Source organism: Zophobas morio, unplaced genomic scaffold (assembly GCF_036711695.1).
Source record: "Zophobas morio isolate AGI-343-1 ecotype UQ-CSIRO unplaced genomic scaffold, CSIRO_AGI_Zmor_V1 ptg000010l, whole genome shotgun sequence".
In the NCBI taxonomy this organism is placed as follows: domain Eukaryota; kingdom Metazoa; phylum Arthropoda; class Insecta; order Coleoptera; family Tenebrionidae; genus Zophobas; species Zophobas morio.
In genome coordinates, this window is record NW_026972115.1 from 4,541,245 (window position 1) to 4,560,462 (window position 19,218).

The window sequence follows — 19,218 nt, forward strand, 5'->3', positions numbered from 1 at the left end:
AATCGAAGAACCCAAGATCGGAAAATTCGAAAAATTGAAAATCCAAAATTCGAAAAATCGAAAATCGGAAATTGAATATGTATTCTGCAAATCGAAAATCGTTAATTCAAAAGTTGAAAAATCGAAAATCCAAAAATCCAAAATTCAAAAAATCGGAAATCGAAAATTACAAAATTCCAAAAATTGAAGAACCCAAAATTGATAATTCGAAAAATTAAAAATCCAAAATTCAAAAAGTCGGAGATTCCAAAAATTGAAAATCGAAATATCGAATAACGAAAATTCTAAAAATTGAAGTCAAAAAATTGAAAGTTGAAAAATTCAAAATCGAGGAATGGAAAGTGCCAAAAACTGAAGTCAAAAATCAACAAAATGGAAAATCGAAGAATCGAACATAAAAAAATCGAAAATCGAAAAACCAAAAAAATCGAAAATTAAAAAAAAAATCGTAAATCAAAAAACGAAAATTCGGAAAAGGAAATTTCGAAAATTTGAAGTCAAAAGTGAAAACTCGAAAAATTTAAAATTTGAAAATCGAGAAGTCCATAAATTGAATATTCTAAAAAACAAAAAATCGAAATCCCCCAAAATCTCCTGATAATCGAAAAATCGAAAAGCCAAAATTCGAAAAATCGAATTACTAAAAATCGAAAATTGGAAATAGAAAAATCAAAAATTGAAAAAATAAAAAATAGGAAAATAGAGAAATGGACGATAGAAAAATCAGAAAAGAAAAATTCGTATTTTCCAGAAATCCAAAATTCCAAAAACTGTAGAATCGAAAAACTGAAAATTGAAAACGAAAGTGGAAAAAGTGAAAAATCCAAAACCAGAAATTCCAAAAATAGGAAATCGAAAAGTCGAAAAGCTAAAAAACCCAAAAAATTAAAAATAAAAATGAAGAACTTGAAAAATAAAAAAAAATCAAAACATTAAAAATTGTGACATAAAAAAATTGCTCTAAGTAAACATAAATTTTTCGAAAAATTATAAGATTTGCATTGATAAATCACAAGTATGGAGTAAAGTTGAATTGCAAAATGATATAAAACTTTGTTTTTTTTTTTCAAAAAACTAGATGCATACAGTGAAAACTCAACACAGATTCATACACCATAAATGCAGGAGTTTATTATTTTAAATTTAAGAGGTGATGTCATCCCATTGATTTACACGACAGTTCTAATATACATACAGAATTTGACAACAATCGGTTCGGTAGTTTCGGAGATTATCTGTCTAACAAAAATCGACACAAACAGACGACAAATAAACCGAAACGGGAGACTACTTGTCGTATTCTTGAGATCGTGAAACGTCGAGAAAAGATGAAAGTGGCAAGTCGCCCGATGGATTCAAGTTCAGAAAGTAAAAATGTCTCAAGCCTTTAGTAAAAAAGCCTCAAAAAACATCAGAATAAAACAAAATTTTCAAAAACAGAAAAAAGATGAGACTTGAGATATCTAAAGAATTGAGACAAGGAGTCAAAATCTTCGGAAAGAAAATTACAGAAATCTAATAAAACAAATATTTAAAATCTGGACATAAAAAAATCTCAACTTTGGGGAAGAAAATGAAAGATTCACAGAGAAAGCTCAACAATTCAAAATCTTCAAACAAAATAGTCAAATTAAAAAAAAAAAACACAGGACCTTGATAAAAATTTCACGAGCTTGAGCAAATATCAAGACCTTCTCCTCAGGAAAAATTATACAAACCTGGAAAAAATAGAAAAGAGGTGACATTTCAAGATTTTCGAAAAAAGTCCCAAGAATTTAGTTAAAAGACAAAATTTTCAGAAAAAACGAAGATTCTGAAAAAACAACAGAACTTCTCTCAGCAGAGTCAAGCAAAAACAGCTTCGAAAACACTTTAAGAAGGACACATAATTATATCAATTTACCCCAAAGAAATAATATAATTTGTTCAAGCAACCTTGGCCCTTTTTCCCAATTCCTCCCCTACTTGTTGCCCTCGCCGCCAACCACCCCACCACCCTCGCCCCTTCCCCCCAAATTGAAAAACTTCCAAACACCTCCCATCCAAGCAATCCAACTTTCCACATAAACCCATCCAAACAAAACAAGCACCGCAACAATCCCACAGCCCAAATCACAATGCAGCCACTTCCGGCTCCGCACCACGCATGAGATATGCGTGCATCCGCCCCCATCGCTACGCATCTAATCGCCGCCGCCTTATCACACCCCAAACATTGCCAATTCTCACACTTCACACATGCAACGATGATTGTTTATCGATCTCGGACGCGTCCAACTCTTGGGTAAACTCAAATTGCGAGGTTTTGGAAAGTTTTATGAAAAATTGCCCCACGGTGCCCCCATATTTCACGCCGATGCGAAGAATTAATTAGTGTTTTGACGGCGGAAGCTTTCGTGAGCGCTACTCACATTTACTTATCACTTTTACAACTCTCCGACAAGGTGGAGTGTGTTGGGAGTAAATTTCGCGTTTCAGACAGTGCGCGCTGGTTGATGGTAGCGGATGTCACGCGAGTGTTCTGGAATTCTTAAGGGTTGTGAGTGCTTTGTTGCAGTTATTTGGAGATTTACAACGAGAAAGTGCGCGATCTGCTGCACGAAAACGACAAGTGTGCGCTGAAAGTGAGGCAGCATCCGAAGAAAGGGCCCTATGTGCAAGGTAGGACCTTTTTCTTGTAAAAATTGCGAAAGGGTTTAAGTGCAAGGTGGCGGTTTAATGTTCTTTGTCGTGGAGTCGTCAAAATGGCGGAAATTCTGCGACACCGATTTAATTACGAAAAAATATCCCAAAATTTACAAATTACTAGCAGAAATTTAAGTAAACAAAAAGGTAAAATTGGCGCCAACTGAAGCTGACCTTGAAACTGAAGCTGACCATGAAACTGAAGCTGAAACTAAAAATAATGACTACCTAACTGAATTTACTAATAAGATTGAGATTGAAATTAAAGCTGTGTCAAAGCGATCGTAAAACTAAAGTGAAGCTGCAGCTGGTCCAAAACTATATGAAACTGATATGAAAACAAAACCTGAGAGTGAAATTTAACAAAAGCTCAAGTTGATTTAAAATAAAATTTTGTTTAAGATCCAGGCTTGAAGTTGAAGTTTAATTGAAACTGAAACTAGTAGCAACTAGTAATTACTAAAGCTAAAATTGTAACTGGAGCTAAGTAATTTAAAGCTAAAACTATCAAAATTTCCCTACTCCTAACAAACTCTGAAAACAGACTCGGCACTGAAATTAATATTGAAACTGAAGCTCTTACTAAAGCTAATAAAACCTAAACCTAATCAGAAACAAACATTGAAGCTGAAATGTGCTGGAAGCTAAAATTGGAATAAATTCTCAAGTCAAAATTGAAACTCAAACTGAAACTAGAGTTAGCTTAAATTGTCATTTATAAATTCCGTTGCCAAGTTGCCGTTGATAATAATTTTGATGTTCAACTTTTACCGTATTTAAAGGGGTTGTTAAAGAAAAGTGGAGGATTTAAGCCGATTACTACAAAAATTTACCATGGACACGTTTTAAGTTTCTTGTTATCGAATTAACTCTACATATATTAAGAAAAATAGGCAAAACGTAGCCCCGCCCACCCACCCTATTTCAATTGTGGTAATTTTTTTTATTCGTCGTGAGTCAAGGAGGTGGAGCTTAACTGCAAAATCCTTATTTCTCTACGAGAAATTAAATACATGGTTTTGAGTATCATGTTGCTCGAAGAATACTATGTACATTAAGAAAGGCAAAACATAAGCCCGCCCACCCACCCTATCTCAATTGTGATGAATTTTTCATTCGTTGTCAAACCGAGGGGCGGAGCCTAATTGCAAAATACCTACTCCCCTACAAAAATTTACCATTTTAAACGTGTTTTAAGTTTCTAAGAAATAAAATCATCACAATTGAAACGGGGTGGGTGGGCGGGGTTTATATTTTGCTTGTTTTCTTAATATACGTAATATTCTTTGAACAACACGATACTCAAAAACATATTTGTAATTTCTCGTAAAGAAATAAGTATTTTGCAGTTAAGCTCCGCCCACAATTGAAATAGGGCGGGTGGGCGGGCTTACATTTTGCCTCTTTGTTTTAACATGTATAGACTTCTTTTCACAACATGAAACTTAAAACATGTTTAAATTGGAAAATTTGTATAAGGAAATATCCATATTTTCTTGCAAAAATGTACCTTCTTAATATAAGAATATAAGCCCCACCCACCCACCCGATCTCAATTCCAATGATTTTTTGTATTCGTCGTAAGCCGAGGGGCGGAGCTTAATATTAAAATTCTTATTTTTCCGCTGAAATTACCATGTGAAATATGTCCTTAAGTTATCGTGTTATACAAAGAAAACTAAATGTATTACATAGTTAAAAAAAGAAAACCAAAGGAGAATTTTTTCATTGGTTGTCAGACCGAGGGGCGGAACATAATTGCAAAATTGATATTTCCCTATACAAATTTACCACTTTAAACATAAGTTTCTTGCCGTGAAAAAATGACTAAACATTTTAAGAAGAAAAGGGCAAAATTTAAGCCCCACCCACCCGCCCTATTTCGATTGTGATGATTTTTTTTATTCGTTGTGAGCCAAGGGGGTGGAGCTTAACTGCAAAATCCTTATTTCTCTACGTGAAATTAAAAACATTTCTTTGAGTATCGTTTTATTCAAAGAATACTATGTATATTAAGACAAAATTAAAGCCAAAGATTAAGCCCCACCCACACCTGCCCTGATCTAAATACTAATGAACTTTTCATTCGTTAGCAGACCTGGGGGCGGGTCCTAATTGTAAAATACATATTTCTTTAGAAAAACTTACCATTTTAAACGTATTTCAAGTTTCTAAGAACAAAAAAAAATCATCACAATTTAGATGAGGTGGGTGGGGGGGGGTTATATCTTTTATTTTTTTCTTAATGTACGCAGTATTTTTTGAACAACACGATACTCAGAAACATGTTTTTAATTTCTTGTAAAAAATGGGTATTTTGCAGTTAAGCTCCGCCCCCTTGGTTCACAGCGAATAAAAAAAAAATCATCACAATTGAGACAGGACGGAGCCTAATTGCAAAATTCATACTTCCTTACAAAAATTTACCATTTTAAACGTGTGTTAAGTTTCTCAGAAATAAAATCATCACACTTGAAATGGGGTGGGTGGGCGGGGTTTTATATTTTGTTTTGTTTTCTTACTATACATAGTATTCTTTGAATAACACGATACTCAAAAACATATTTGTAATTTCTTGTAAAGAAATAAGTATTTTGCAGTTAAGCTCCGCCCACAATTGCCTTTTTTTCTTAATATACATAGCCATCTTTTCACAATAAGAAATTTAAAACATGGTTAAAAAGGTACATTTTTGCAAGAAAATATGGATATTTCCTTATGCAAATCTTCCATTTTAAACATGTTTTAAGTTTCATGTTGTGAAAAGAAGTCTACACATGTTAAAACAAAGAGGCAAAATATAAGCCCCACCCACCCGCCCGATCTCAATTCCAATGATTTTTTTTTATTCGTCGTAAGCCAAGGGGCGGATCTTAATAGTAAAATTCTTATTTTTCCACGGAAATTACCATGTGAAATATGTCCTTAAGTAATCGTGTTATACAAAGAAAACTAAATGTATTAGTTAAAAAAACAAAACCAAAAAAGAAGCCCCACCCACCCACCCGTCCGACCTCGATTCCAATGATTTTTTTCATTGGTTGTCAGACCGAGGGGCGGAACATAATTGCAAAATTGATATTTCCCTATACAAATTTACCACTTTAAACATGTTGTAAGTTTCTTGCCGTCAAAAAATGACTACACATTTTAAGAAGAAAAGGGCAAAATTTAAGCCCCACCCACCCGCCCTATTTCGATTGTGATGAATTTTTTTATTCGTTGTGAGCCAAGGGGGTGGAGCTTAACTGCAAAATCCTTATTTCTCTACGTGAAATTAAAAACATATTTTTGAGTATCGTTTTATTCAAAGAATAACATGTATTTTGATAAAAATTAAAGCCAAAGATTAAGCCCCACCCATACCTGCCCTGATCTAAATACTAATGAAGATTTCATTCGTTAGCAGACCTAGGGGCGGACTCTAATTGTAAAATACATATTTCCTTAGAAAAGCTTACCATTTTAAAGGTATTTTAAGTTTCAAGAACAAAAAAAAAATCATCACAATTTAGATAAGGTGGGTGGGGGGGTTATATCTTTTAATTTTTTTCATAATGTACGCAGTATCAAACATCTTTTTAATTTCTTGTAAAAAAATGAGTATTTTGCAGTTAAGCTCCGCCCCCTTGGTTCACAGCGAATAAAAAAAAATCATCACAATTGAGACAGGGCGGGTGGGCGGGCTTATATTTTGCCTTTTTGTTTTAATATGTGTAGACTTTTTTCACAACATGACACTTAAAACATTTTTGAAACGGTAAATTTCTATAGGGAAAGACGGCTATGTATATTAAGAAAAAAAAAGGCAAAATATAAGCCCCGCCCGCCCGCCCTATCGCAATTCTGATGATTTTTTTTTGTTCGTCGTAGGCCGAGGGGCGGAGCCTAATTCCAAAATACCTATTCCTCTGCAAAAATTTACCATTTTAAAAATGTTTTAAGTTTCTAAGAAATAAAATCACCACAATTGAGATGGGGTGGGTGGGCGGGGTTTAGATGTTGCCTTGTTTTCTTAATATACATAGTATTCTTTGAACAACACGATACTGAAAAACATATATGTAATTTGTAAAAAAATAAGTATTTTGCAGTTAGGCTCCGCCACCTTAATTCACGGCGAATAAAAAAAATTATCACAATTGAGACAGGGCGGGTGGGCGGGCTTATATTTTGCCTTTTTGTTTTAATATGTGTAGACTTTTTCACAACATGAAACTTAAAACATTTTTAAAATGGTAAATTTCTATAGGGAAAGACGGCTATGTATTTTAAGAAAAAAAAAGGCAAAATATAAGCCCCACCCACCCGCCCTGTCTCAATTGTGATGTTTTTTTTTATTCGTCGTAAGACGAGGGGCGGAGCCAAATTGCAAAATACCTATTCCTCTACAAAAATTTACCATTTTAAAACTGTTTTAAGTTTCTAAGAAATAAAATCACCACAATTGAGATGGGGTGAGTGGGTGGGGTTTAGATGTTGCGTTGTTTTCTTAATATACTTATTCTTTGAACAACACGATACTCAAAAACATATATGTAATTTGTAAAAAAATTAGTATTTTGCAGTTAAGCTCTGCCACCTTGGTTCACGGCGAATAAAAAAAATAATCACAATTGAGACAGGGCGGGTGGGCGGGCTTATATTTTGCCTTTTTGTTTTAATATCTGTAGACTTTTTTTCACAACAAGACGCTTAAAACATTTTTAAAATGGTAAATTTCTATAGGGAAAGACGGCTATGTATTTTAAGAAAAAAAAAGGCAAAATATAAGCCCCACCCACCCGCCCTATCGCAATTATGATGATTTTTTTTTATTCGTCGTAAGCGGAGGGACGGAGCCTAAGTGCAAAATTCTTATTGTTCTACGAGAAATTACCAAATGAAACATATTCTTAAATAATCGTGTTGTTCAAAGAATACTGTATATTAAGAAAAAAACAAACTGAAAATTAAGCCCCACCCAGATCCATCCCAAGCTCAATTGTGACGAATTTTTCATTCGTTGGGAGACCGGGGGGCGGAGCCTAATTGCAAACTGACAGAAAGCTGCAGTGTAGAAAATTATGGCAGCTATTTAAAATATGAGGGTTTCGGTGAACAGAACAGTATCGCAATTTGATTGGTTGAAAATCCAACGTCAACGGCAACGTAAATCGACCTTTATGGTAAAATTTTGCCTAAAATAGTTTCTAGAGATTAATTTAAAGCTAAAAAAATTACTACAAGTGATCTGACCTGACCTAGCTTCTCTATTGTCTGTGAATAAATGAACAAATTAATTACTTTCTGTTCGAGCAATCCCACTACAGTTGGCGAAACGCGTCGACATTTATCCCAAATTGTTGCGGATGTGCGTAGCGTGTTGGTATTCGTGCAGCCACGCTATACGAAAAAGCAGCGAATGCACAAACGAACTGTACAATTATAGACACGAATTATTTTTTTATCTAGAGAACCAACTCGTGAAAAATCAAAATCTCAATAGAAACATGTTGCTTTGACACAAACTAATACTTTTTTTGTCCCACGCAATGGAAGTCATTTTAAAGAAAATTAAATTTGAACGGAAGAATCGTTTGCGGTTATTTAATTTTATAGTGCGTGTCTGACATGGTGCACCGACTTAAACGAAAGCACACACGATATTTTCGATTGTTCAAAAAAAAATTACTAGAGCTAACTTCGTGCAAGCGGAAGCAAACTAACACTACATTATTAACTAAATTTGTTATTAATTTTATTTATAGCGACTTCGGGGTCTGTCAAAAATGTTTACCCAATTTATTTTTAGAGCATAATTAATGAAGTTTCTAAATATAACTTCCTGGTTTACAAACATAATATAAACCGATATTATAACGTTCATCTCCAATCTGCTCATTCCTATATTGATCAATACTATCAATAGTCACGATACAAGTGATGGGAAACCGTCGAAAACATTCAGAAAATAAATTTTATTACGTTAATAGGTTTTACGCGGCACGACAACTCTGAAGATCCAAAAAATGATTTAAAGCGACTTTCACATTGTTGGACTGTCTGCCAGTCCGTGCATCTGTCCGTCGGCGAACAATCCCACGACCAAAACCTCTTCAATCAACATTCACATCTTCTAATTACCATTATCGCAGAAACCACCATGCACCATAACGAGCCACCATGCACTTAATTACCGCCGCTACAATTTCTCATTAGTACCCACTTACATAACCTTACATAACTCTTTCACGGTGCAACACCCATCATGGGAACATCCATTACGCAACGCCATTATTTTCTCTTTGACCCAATTCTCAGGTCTAACATCGCACCCAGCCTACGATTCCGCCAGTCTTTTCGGGCTGCTGGCCGCCGGCAACAACACCAGAAGAGTGGGCGCCACCCTCACCAACCCCCAGTCCAGCAGGAGCCACTCCGTCTTCATAGTCGAGTTCGACGGGATCAAGCTCACTCTGGTGGACCTAGCCGGGAGCGAGAGGGCCTCGAACCGCTGCTGCACCACCTCCAGGTTCCGGGAGGGCGCCAACATCAACAAGAGCCTAGTGGCCCTCGGGAACGTCATCTCCGCGCTAGGTAAAGTCGTTAGAGTGTGCAGGGAGTGGAAAGTGATGACTGTGATTAGAGTGTGATTACAATAGTTGTAGTTTGTGGGAAATTGCAGGTTTGGGTTGGTAACCTTGGTGGAGGTTTTTGTGCTGAAATATAGCATCAAGTTTAAAATGTGTTGCCAACGTGATAAAAAAATCACAAACTAGTCAAAATCAAAAAGTTCTCAAAATTCTTGTCCAGTAGCAACTTATCCACTGTAATCCCATGTTATGTCTTTTGATTTTTCTCTTGCAATGAACTTGGCGCGAGCACTGCTAAAAATACCATGGCGCCGCTCTCGAATTCTTATTTCCAGCTGAAGACACCAAGTGTTCCAAGGGGATCAGACGGAGGTTCATCCCGTTCCGGGACTCGGTGCTAACATGGCTATTAAAAGATACGCTAGGAGGAAACTCCGACACTGTGATGATAGCGAGTAAGTGGAAGACTCCACCTCCGTTCGAGTCTATGGAAGTGTTTTGCAGCTATTTCTCCTTCGAGTGAGTGCTACAGTGAGACGGTGAATACTTTGAGATTTGGGCAGCGTGCCAAACTCATCGTGTCGATTCCAGTAGTTAATGAAGACCCCAAGGAACGGACCATCCGAGAGCTAAGGGCGGAAATTGCGCGATTGAGGGAGCTTCTGAAGTCGGGACAGGTGAGTATTTCCAAAAATAGAAGCCCAAACACTTCTTAGTTTAGCACGGCTATTTTTAACCCGTTGCATAAATGCACAGCTGGGTTGCGTCTTAGAGCATTTTTTAAGTTTCTCTTTTTTCGTAGATACCAATGTCGAACGACCCGCTTAACACCACTGAGAAGCTCATCCCCGTGATGAGCTTCACGGATAACAACAAACCCCCACAAGGGAGACTCCGGCGCACCTACAGCGTGGACCACTCGGGGAAAAAAATGGAAGTGCCTAGTCGAAAATTTGGCTCAGAGGAAGTCCTAAGAAAGAAAAGTACGAAAACGGAGAAGAGCCAAACCGACTTGAAACCCAAAGTGGAAGCTAAAGTAGACTCGATTCGGAGAACACCCGTTAAACCCAGATCCCAGATAGTGGCCGCGGTCACTCATCGACTGTACGCCAAAACCAAGAAGAAGGAAGCCTCGACGGACACCCACGACTTACCTATTGCTTCCACCCCCAAAGAACTAAGCATCTGCTCTAACGCTCGTCTTCAACTCAAAGAACTGACGAAGCGAGCCCTCAAAGCCCAGAAAGTCAAAAACGAAGAAACTCAAACCGAGCACTTCCCGGTTTTACGAGTCAAGGAAATGGCGACGGATGTAGACGATTTGAAGTCGCTGTTGTACGAAGTGAAGGACGTGGAAACCTCGACGGTCGCGCTTACCACCGAAGACAAGGAAATCAGCTGCACGTTCTTGGATAGTCTGCAGAATGCGTTCGTGGTAACGAGAAGCTGCGGAACGCAGTCCCAATCCACCGTTTCCTTCACCAAGTACTTGCAAGAGCCACCAAAAGTGGAGGTTTTCAACCCCCATACAGCCAACCCGATTTATACGTCGTCGGTGAATATTAACATCTCCCACAACTATATTAACAAGCAAAGAATCTTTGATAGTGTTTCTGAGGATAGTTTGGATGATCAGTCGAACGTGTGTTTCCCGACTCCTGATTTGATCAGCAACCACAACTCGCTAGAGCCTCATAGTCACCCCTCCACGTCTAAAGAGTCGATAGAAAGTAAGGTACGACACGCGACGTGTCATAGTATTGACGACCACCAAGAAGAAATCGTCGATTTTGTTGAAATCAAACCCCCGACTTTAGTTGCCAAGTCTTCCACTAGCCCTCATTGTCAAGAAAGGATAAGTTCGATCAACATTCCTAGTGTTCACGCGCCGGAAGTCTACCACCAAGGGGAAACCCCCCAGAGGTGTCAACACTTCACACCTGCCGCTCCAGAAGTGGCGAAACCCATCGTCATTGACTGTAAGACATACAGTGACGATTGTATCACTCTGGTCGAACCTATGGTGTTAAAATCAATCATGAAGCACATCCCCGAAGCCACTATAGAACCAGACGACCTCCCCGACTCCCTCGAATACCACAAGAAAGTCCACTTCAACAAAACGTCTTGTCAGAACGAGAGGATGATGAAAGCCATGTCTGGTTTCTTAGAGGAGGCCACCATTCTCATGAGTAATTTGACACTAGCGGCGGCGCGGCTCGACCAAGACCAAGAATACGACGTCCAAGTCACCGTCTCGGGTTTAGAACAGCGAAAAAAGAAAAGGAAGACACTTCGCGTTCTGAAGAACGCGAAATGTCAAACCGACGACATGTCAACCAAAACTAGCTGCGTCCAAACCGACGCCCCTTTGGACCTCACCAACAAGTACGACTTGCTTCTGGAGGACTCTTGTAGACGCCTGGAGGACAAAATTGCTGCTGCTAGCGACGATAGTTTGTACAACCCCTGGGATCTCCTGCACGAAGACACGAGTTTGGAAAGCAACCCCAGGACGTCGTCGGACTACGGTAGTTTACCCAGACGACGAAAAAGACACTCGTCTTGTACTCCAAGTGCGTATTTGAGGCAGCTCGCCACCATGAGGCGACAAGTGGTGGAGGCTTCTCGCGAGGAACTTTCCAATAATAGTGATACGTGAAGATAACATTGTAACGTTTTTATTACTATATTTATACATTTATTATCAATAAATAATTACGAGGTTTCTATTTTACAAAAAACGAAAGTTTCATAATTCACACCTGAAATAACGGGTGAGTTAATGGGGTGGTGGCTGGTACCGTCTTACACTTGAAGTTTAAATGTCTCTTTGAAGTTGGATGGGTTTTAAACACAGTTTGCTCGTAAAATACGGACGTCACAAGGGCGTGATGTTAGTCGCTAATTGGGCGACAATAAATTACAAGAAATGTAGTTTTTTAGGAAAATTAATGGGAAGTGGTTAGGGCGCCGGATCGATGCCCCTCTTTGTGACAGTCAAAATAGGTGTGCGAGTAAATACATCTAAATTCTTATTTAGTAAATTGTGTCCAAAATGGCAGCGCTCGTCTTGAGATCAAAATGTCTCTTGGTTTCACATGTTAGAATTTAGTGTCGATTATAGACGCAGCGCTGGAAGGATTAGCATCAGGAGCAACGTCACGGTGAGGTTGCAGCCCCTGCAGGCGCTTCCCGAGTCAGAACCTGAAAAACAAAATCCATCACTGTATTTCTAAACACCAAAGTTATAAGTGTTACCTGTGGGATAATACAGTAAGCTCCTTTTTTTGACGTACCCGGTCCCTGGAATGCGCAACTCGCAGTGAATCAAGGACCCCGGAGCCAAAGACTCCACCAAGGCGTTCGCTATCACAAAAACGGAAAACCGTCCATTGGGATGTCTGCTGGTGTTCCACTCAAGCGCCTGCAACGGATTCCTGAAAGCGCCCCTTTAAAAACCCGCCTTGTCACAAACTCCGTCATACTTATTATAAAACTCGTGCGCCCTATCCTTGTAAAGAATCAATTTAGGTGCTGGATACACTTCGTTGGCATAGCACGTAAAATTAACACTGTAGTGGTTCCCTTCCTCCTTCAAAATCACGAAAGACTTCTCAGGCTCTGAAAACCCGATTAAAAAAAATACGAATTCTTTGCGACTACTCACCAAACACAATCATGTTCTTGATACTGAAATCCTCATCTGCGAACGTCGACACGAAACATTTATACTCCCCGGCGATGTCAGTAGTCGGGTTCCAGATTTTCATAGCCCTGTAGACGCTCTTCGGGTCATCTGACGCCTTATAGCTCAAATCGACCCGGTTTTTCAGCAAACCTAGGCTCTGTGGCTTTTGCGGGGGTATCCACTGGTAGACCACCTCGTCATTCAGCAGCCACTTCACCACCAACTCCGTGTCGTCGGGTCTAACCGAGTAATTGCAGTCTAAAACCGCCGGACTTCCGGAATCGTTCTTCACAGCACCCGGTACTTTAACGTAGTTTATTTGCACCGCTGAGCATAAATCTGCAATTAAAGGTCACTAATGTTAATGGTCATAAAGAGATGCGTCGTGCTAATTTTATCATCAAAGGGTGCGTCAAAGCTTGAATTTATTGGGGCTATTCACGTGTGAAAGGGGTAGTCGAGCGGAAAGGGACCACAAAACACAACAACAACAACAACATTAATAAATAAGAGTTGGGTGGTGGGTTGTAGAAGTGTGGGTCTCACAAGGGAGTGTCTTACCCCACGTGGCTACACTCAGAATCGAGGTAAAAATAAGACGCATTGTCTTTCGAATTTGGAGGATTTAATGCGGCAAATCCGGAGGGAGTACGACGGGTTTGTGGCAGGCGCTTGTCACTACTCGGGGCATGCGCGCCGCCACTGTCTTTATTAGGCGCCCCTTGTCTACGACACTGGTAAAGCGGTAGTGGAATAGGCACAACGCGTTACAACGATGTCGCACGGGTTGCATAATTTTGACATTTGTCACGTCTTGGCTTGACGTTTCGCTTAATAGAGTGAACTAGTTAAAAAAAGAAAAAGTGGGTCTTAAATACTTGCTTCACTTGTGTTTCACTTGTGTTTTTAAGCGCCGGCTGATTTTTATGTGTTTCATTGTAAAAGTGGCTTCCGAAGACCTACTTAGTGTATAGGTTAAAATGTTGACGTTACCTTTTAGAAATCTAATCACAAAGACTGCGAAGAGGACTTTACAAACCAATTTATTAATAAGGGCTAAGTCGACCAAAGAAGAGCCAAATGAGAGTCAGAAGCTTCAAGAAGCAGCTCTGAACGAGAATTTGTTCCTTGTGGACGATAACGATACGGTTGTGGGTCGAGCCTCCAAACGGGAATGTCACCAAGTGGGGAAGTGTGGCGGCATTCCGCTGCATAGAGCTTTCAGTGTGTTTCTTTTTACAAGCCATGGGGATTTACTGTTACAGAAACGGGCGTCCGAAAAGGTAAGTAAACACGTTTTCGGTTCAATTGCAGCTATCACTGTTGTGTTTTTTCAGATTACATACCCTGATCAGTATACAAACTCGTGCTGCAGTCATCCAGTTGCCGATATTCCAGGCGAAGATGAAGAAAAGGACGCTCTAGGGGTAAAAAGGGCGGCCCAGCGACGATTAAACCACGAACTAGGAATTCCGACAGATAAGCTACCTTTAGAACAATTCACGTATCTAACCAGAGTGCACTATAAGGACGAGGGCGATGGGCAGTGGGGCGAACACGAAATCGACTATGTCCTGTTTTTCAGAGGCGACGTGCCAGTCAAGCCTAATCCGAACGAAATTTCTGAAATTAGTTTCGTCCCGCGGGGCGACCTAGACCAACATATACCCACCCTGGGGACTTTAACGCCTTGGTTTTATTTAATTTTGAAAAACAGATTGAAGTTGTGGTGGGATAATCTAGATAATTTAGACAAATTTAAGGATCACCACAATATCCTCAAGCTAGGTGGCGCTAAAAAAAATTAAAAATTGTCCTGTTTTACAGCCTCAGTAATTATAAGTTGGAAAAATTAGAAGCTGCATTCAGCAATTTATGATCCAATAAAATTAAACACAATTGAGTTTTTATAATGTACATAATTGCTATCGGTAATAAAGGTTATAAATATTTAACTTGTTTCCTTGTGTGTAATAGTCGTAGAAAATAGAACGACTCTTTTTAAATGGTAATTGGGGTCGAAGTTTGAGGTTATGTCGCACGTGTCAAGTGACCAGATTTAGGTTAGGAGGGAGGTAAAAATTAAAAATTGCCATATAAATAATGCGTCCGTCTCCACACCTCTGCAAGCAACACTTGGGTTGGCATTTTAAAAAATTATGGGCCACTCAAAGCGCTCGAAAGATCCGGGACGCAGGAATCGAACAAAAATTATTAGAAAAAGGCGTCCCAGTGGTGAGAGCGGCAGACATCCTGTGGGAAAAACGACCCCTTGAAAAGTAACTACTAGCTCTTAGTGAGTGTACGCTCATATCAGTGTTTCAGAATCGAAGTTGTTGGTTTAAAACCAAAGCCTGTGGTTTTCGATCACACGCACCCAAATTGGCACGACAAGACGATTTTAACGTATAGAGATAACAACGTGCTTCTGAAGGGGCTCCAGCAAGCCAAGATTCTAACAAACACGGTAGAACTCAAGCAAGGTTTGCCCGACTTTACTTTAAAGAGCACAAAGCAAATTGACAGAAGAGTGAAAGAAATAATTTTAACGTCGCACGTGTTTGACGCTGAACAGAAGATATTGCCGAAAGTGAAGGATCCGGAACGGCCTGCGTGGAACTTCCCGAGGGTTTATGGCATAACGCAACCGAGAGTCATGTAAGAGTTTGGTTACCAACTATGTACTAATCACTCAATTAATTGTAGTAAATTACTTTTAAACAACCTACTCCAATTAATCGAAAACTCAAGTGACTTGGAAGTAGTGAAGCAACGCTATGTGTTTGATGACACCCATTTCTCGTACAATTTCGAAAAATCGAGCGATTTGATCCAGTTTGAGTTGACTGGAGACACGCTTTTAACATCCACTAAACCTCTGCCTCCTGTGACAGAGGAACCAACTGAGTCTTTTCAATTACCGGACATTCACCCAATCAAGCCCACTATAACCCTAAACAAAGAAAATATCTATGAAGTTCGCGGAATTTACCGTAAGCGTGACCCCAGTTTTGGAATAAATAACCAACAACAATTTTTAGCAATCAGTTTAAAATTCGCTAAGTCGCACCCGCACACAATTTTCGTCCCTCATGTAGAAACTGAAGTGAAAAATCTGTATGAGGAGCCGGTGACAGAGGCGCAGATATTTGGTCGCTCGCTTTTGAAAACATTCACGGTTGCTGCATCCTACGCCAAAGAAAAATATGGGGTACGAATTTAGTGACTTTTGGTGTTAATTTCTAATTGTTTGTTGTAGAATGACGTGACAGTTTTGCCGAAACCGGTTGTCGTACAGTGTGTCCACACCAATGGAAGGTTTTTCCATTTTGGAATTTTCCAGTTGAACACGCTTGATCTTGAAGGTGGTGTGAAAAACGTGTGGTTCCAGACTGGCAGACTCCCGCTCTTTGAAACTTGTTGCTACAAGGTTGGCAGGCCTGTCTTGGAAGGTTACAACAACGAAGTCATTCAGTATCTAGACGCGTTTTATAATAACGTTTAATTATTATAAACTTTTGTATAAAAGTTGGCACATTTGTAAAAAACATTGATAGGATTACGTAACATCGAGTATTGTTGATAACAAATCTCACTACATTCACGCTATAAATCTCTTAAAAAAAACAAGGGTACATTTACCTAAAGTTTTCGTCAAAAATAACATTAAGATGACTTTCCAAACCGACTGGATTGTTAGTTTCTGAAAATATATACAAGGTGTTCGTGTTTAATTGTTTAAATTGCTATGGGTCACTTGATATGGGTCTGTTTTTTGCGATAAAAAATCGTTTGCGGCCAGTCTGGATGTCATAATGTGAGGAACATGCACATAACACTGATAACACCGTTCGGTACAATGAGGGGCGTCCACCTTTCAAAAAATGCTAAAAAAGTTGGCACAACTGTGTCTTGGTGGTCAGGATTGGCTTACTCCAAGCTGTACTTGTGTTTAAAATTGTGTCACACAGAAGCCCTTTTTATTTTTAAATTGGAAGCCAAAACAGTCTGAGATGGGTGGTAGCTAGTGTCCAGCAGCCACTCTTGATTATCAATGTGATTCAGTCCTAGACAATTACACGAACAGACGGACATTTGATCAATTTCTGGATTTTCACCAATACCTAGGTATGGATTAGCGGCTAACAGTTTTCCGTTGACAGCCATAACTTCGCCGTCGAGTGTCAAAACGTGGTGAGAGGAAGACTGCATGTCTGGATCGTCGCGTCGGATGTCTTCAGCGTTCCTAAAACCGACAAGCTAGATTTATAACGAAAAACGCACGAGCACTCACATTGTCATGAACCTCAGCACGAGAAGATTAATACTGGCAGCCACTACCGCCAACCCGAACAAAATAAAAACTAAACTTAAAGCGACGTAACCCGGTTTGTCTTTGAGGGCGTTATCGTTCTGCAAAGCCACATAGTCGCCGAAACCTATAGTCGTCAGGGTTACAAAACAGTAGTAGAAACTATCAAAATACGTCCAGCCCTCATATCTAGAAAAAACCGCAGCTCCCGTGGTAATTATAATAGAAGACAGCATACCAGTGGCGAACATGAGATTCATCTCAGTCGCTTCGATTTTCTTACAGTGCAGATATTTTTTAATTTGTCTTATGACGACTGAAGCGAACTTGTTCAGACGCTCACCGATGCTCTGAAACATCACCAGCCCCAAAGGAATCCCCACCTGAAAACAAACCAGTGATCAAGCGTGTCCGTGTCACTTGTCATTTATGTCAACAATGTCACAGTACTCTAGATTTATTTCTGTACCATGGCATAACCCATGCAGAACGCTTTTCCCCCGGCTGTCACAGGAGTCGAGTGCCCATAACCGATCATCGCAAGCACCACCGTCGCAAAATAAAAAGCCCCGGCGAACTTCCACTGCGGGCCCGCCTTGTGCGGTTTGTACTCAGTAATGACGAGTTCGATCATCCTGTAGTCGTCATCTGATATGTTGTATTTGCTCTTGAGGGCGTTTGTGGACACTAGCGACGTGATAAATTAAAACAGAGCGGAAAAGTAGGTAATACGAACCTTTGAGAAGTTCGTCCCGTCTGCTCTCCTCCTTTGATTCCAGAGCGTCGAAAACCGCCGCACCTATTAATAAATAAGTAAACGTGCAAACTACCAGAGATAATGTGCGAACATTCTGCCTTTTCATTGCGGCACGACTAATTGCTGTTTTAATATTGATAAACAAAATCGATTCGAATTTGGGTCGACGCTCGGGACGCTGGACGTCGACAGGGGGATTTTCCTAGCGCCAAAACCAAAGTCCCTAAAATCACCAACCAAACGTCAACGAGCACGTTGCTAACCTAAAAGTTTTGTTTTGAACAAAAACAGAAATGACAATAATGGCAAAAGTTGTAGAAACAAGGGGTAAAACTGTGATATTACCTCGTCAAAAAATTACTTTTGAGTTTTAGATTCTGAAAGTAGCGACGAAGATCAAAGTTTGTCGGACGATGATGACACTCCAGGTACCGCCAACGCGGGGTGGGCCGATTCCATCGCCAAAATCCTAAAAACGAACAAACCCAAAGGAAAAAAGACGCTAGTGTTATCAAAAGCGAAGAAACTAACAGACACAAAAAAAACTAAAACGAAATCGGCGGGGTTTGAAGTGGCAACTGCAGATGGTGACGTCAAAGAAGAACAAGTCGAGGTTGAAGACGAGCGGATAGAAGAAACGCAACCACGGAAAAAGGTGGGTTCGTGTTTGGCAACAACACGTCTAACTTTGCGTTTTAGAGGAAAAAAGAGTTGCCCAATTTACGTGTCAAACCCAACGTGCTCGAAAAAGATAGGGAGCGCACTTTGGCGAAAATAGCGACCAGAGGTGTGGTGCAACTGTTCAACGCGGTGAAGACTCAGCAGAAAGACATTAGTAAGAAACTAGAGGAGGCAGGCCCTTTGGAAGTCCGAAAAGAGAAGGTTTTGAAAAATATCGACAAGAGGGCGTTTTTGGACGTTTTGATGGGTGGAAAGTCGCACACTGAAGATACGGACAAAGAAAAGGAGAGTGTAAAAGGGGGCGACTCTACTTGGAGCGTTCTACGCGACGATTTTATGATGGGTGCTAAGTTGAAGGACTGGGACAGGGAGCCCGAAGAGGAAATGGAAACGGAGGAGCAAGTCGAAATGGAATCTGATTAACGCTTTTTGTACAAATTTAAATAAATTTTTACTAAAACAAAAAAAGTTAAATTTCTTTGGGGTGTTTGGGTGTGAGGTTGGCAATTCTGTGACA

The 19,218-nt window shown here is 39.7% G+C and overlaps 6 protein-coding genes across 7 annotated transcripts in view; 4 read left to right on the top strand and 2 right to left on the bottom strand.

The window, feature by feature from the left end:
* LOC135126199 (kinesin-2b-like) overlaps window positions 1-11,944 on the top strand; it is a 27,044-nt gene extending 15,100 nt beyond the window's left edge. The window contains exons 5-9 of the mRNA XM_064052064.1: window positions 2,558-2,661; window positions 8,989-9,264; window positions 9,596-9,715; window positions 9,765-9,937; window positions 10,063-11,944. Of these exons, the coding sequence (XP_063908134.1) occupies window positions 2,558-2,661; window positions 8,989-9,264; window positions 9,596-9,715; window positions 9,765-9,937; window positions 10,063-11,922 (2,533 nt within the window). The 3' untranslated portion in view covers window positions 11,923-11,944. The remainder of the gene's footprint in view (window positions 1-2,557; window positions 2,662-8,988; window positions 9,265-9,595; window positions 9,716-9,764; window positions 9,938-10,062) is intronic.
* On the bottom strand, window positions 11,926-13,623 carry LOC135126201 (uncharacterized). Its single transcript, XM_064052067.1, has 5 exons — window positions 13,513-13,623; window positions 12,931-13,290; window positions 12,749-12,884; window positions 12,522-12,700; window positions 11,926-12,467 (listed from the first exon to the last, which is right to left on the bottom strand). Exons 1-5 carry the CDS (start codon window positions 13,553-13,555, stop codon window positions 12,382-12,384), a joined length of 804 nt encoding a protein of 267 aa, XP_063908137.1. The 5' UTR covers window positions 13,556-13,623; the 3' UTR covers window positions 11,926-12,381.
* Window positions 13,624-13,733: 110 nt separating this feature from the next.
* LOC135125991 (isopentenyl-diphosphate Delta-isomerase 1-like) lies at window positions 13,734-14,906 on the top strand. The gene is made up of 2 exons (XM_064051775.1): window positions 13,734-14,234; window positions 14,289-14,906. Exons 1-2 carry the CDS (start codon window positions 13,932-13,934, stop codon window positions 14,757-14,759), a joined length of 774 nt encoding a protein of 257 aa, XP_063907845.1. The 5' UTR covers window positions 13,734-13,931; the 3' UTR covers window positions 14,760-14,906.
* A 64-nt stretch (window positions 14,907-14,970) lies between these two features.
* Mrpl37 (mitochondrial ribosomal protein L37) lies at window positions 14,971-16,518 on the top strand. Its single transcript, XM_064052069.1, has 5 exons — window positions 14,971-15,230; window positions 15,277-15,609; window positions 15,658-15,944; window positions 15,993-16,162; window positions 16,211-16,518. Exons 1-5 carry the CDS (start codon window positions 15,055-15,057, stop codon window positions 16,454-16,456), a joined length of 1,212 nt encoding a protein of 403 aa, XP_063908139.1. The 5' UTR covers window positions 14,971-15,054; the 3' UTR covers window positions 16,457-16,518.
* A 253-nt stretch (window positions 16,519-16,771) lies between these two features.
* Window positions 16,772-18,209, bottom strand: LOC135126203 (two pore potassium channel protein sup-9). 2 transcript variants are annotated; one of them, XM_064052071.1, is made up of 5 exons: window positions 18,000-18,209; window positions 17,733-17,950; window positions 17,246-17,646; window positions 17,076-17,197; window positions 16,772-17,018 (listed from the first exon to the last, which is right to left on the bottom strand). In XM_064052071.1, exons 1-5 carry the CDS (start codon window positions 18,124-18,126, stop codon window positions 16,915-16,917), a joined length of 972 nt encoding a protein of 323 aa, XP_063908141.1. In that variant the 5' UTR covers window positions 18,127-18,209; the 3' UTR covers window positions 16,772-16,914. The 2 variants fall into 2 exon arrangements, with proteins under 2 accessions (XP_063908141.1, XP_063908140.1); XM_064052070.1 differs by having other exon boundaries at window positions 16,772-17,197.
* Window positions 18,210-18,233: 24 nt separating this feature from the next.
* On the top strand, window positions 18,234-19,169 carry LOC135126204 (RRP15-like protein). The gene is made up of 3 exons (XM_064052072.1): window positions 18,234-18,347; window positions 18,395-18,675; window positions 18,720-19,169. Exons 1-3 carry the CDS (start codon window positions 18,314-18,316, stop codon window positions 19,122-19,124), a joined length of 720 nt encoding a protein of 239 aa, XP_063908142.1. The 5' UTR covers window positions 18,234-18,313; the 3' UTR covers window positions 19,125-19,169.
* Window positions 19,170-19,218: the final 49 nt, after the last annotated feature.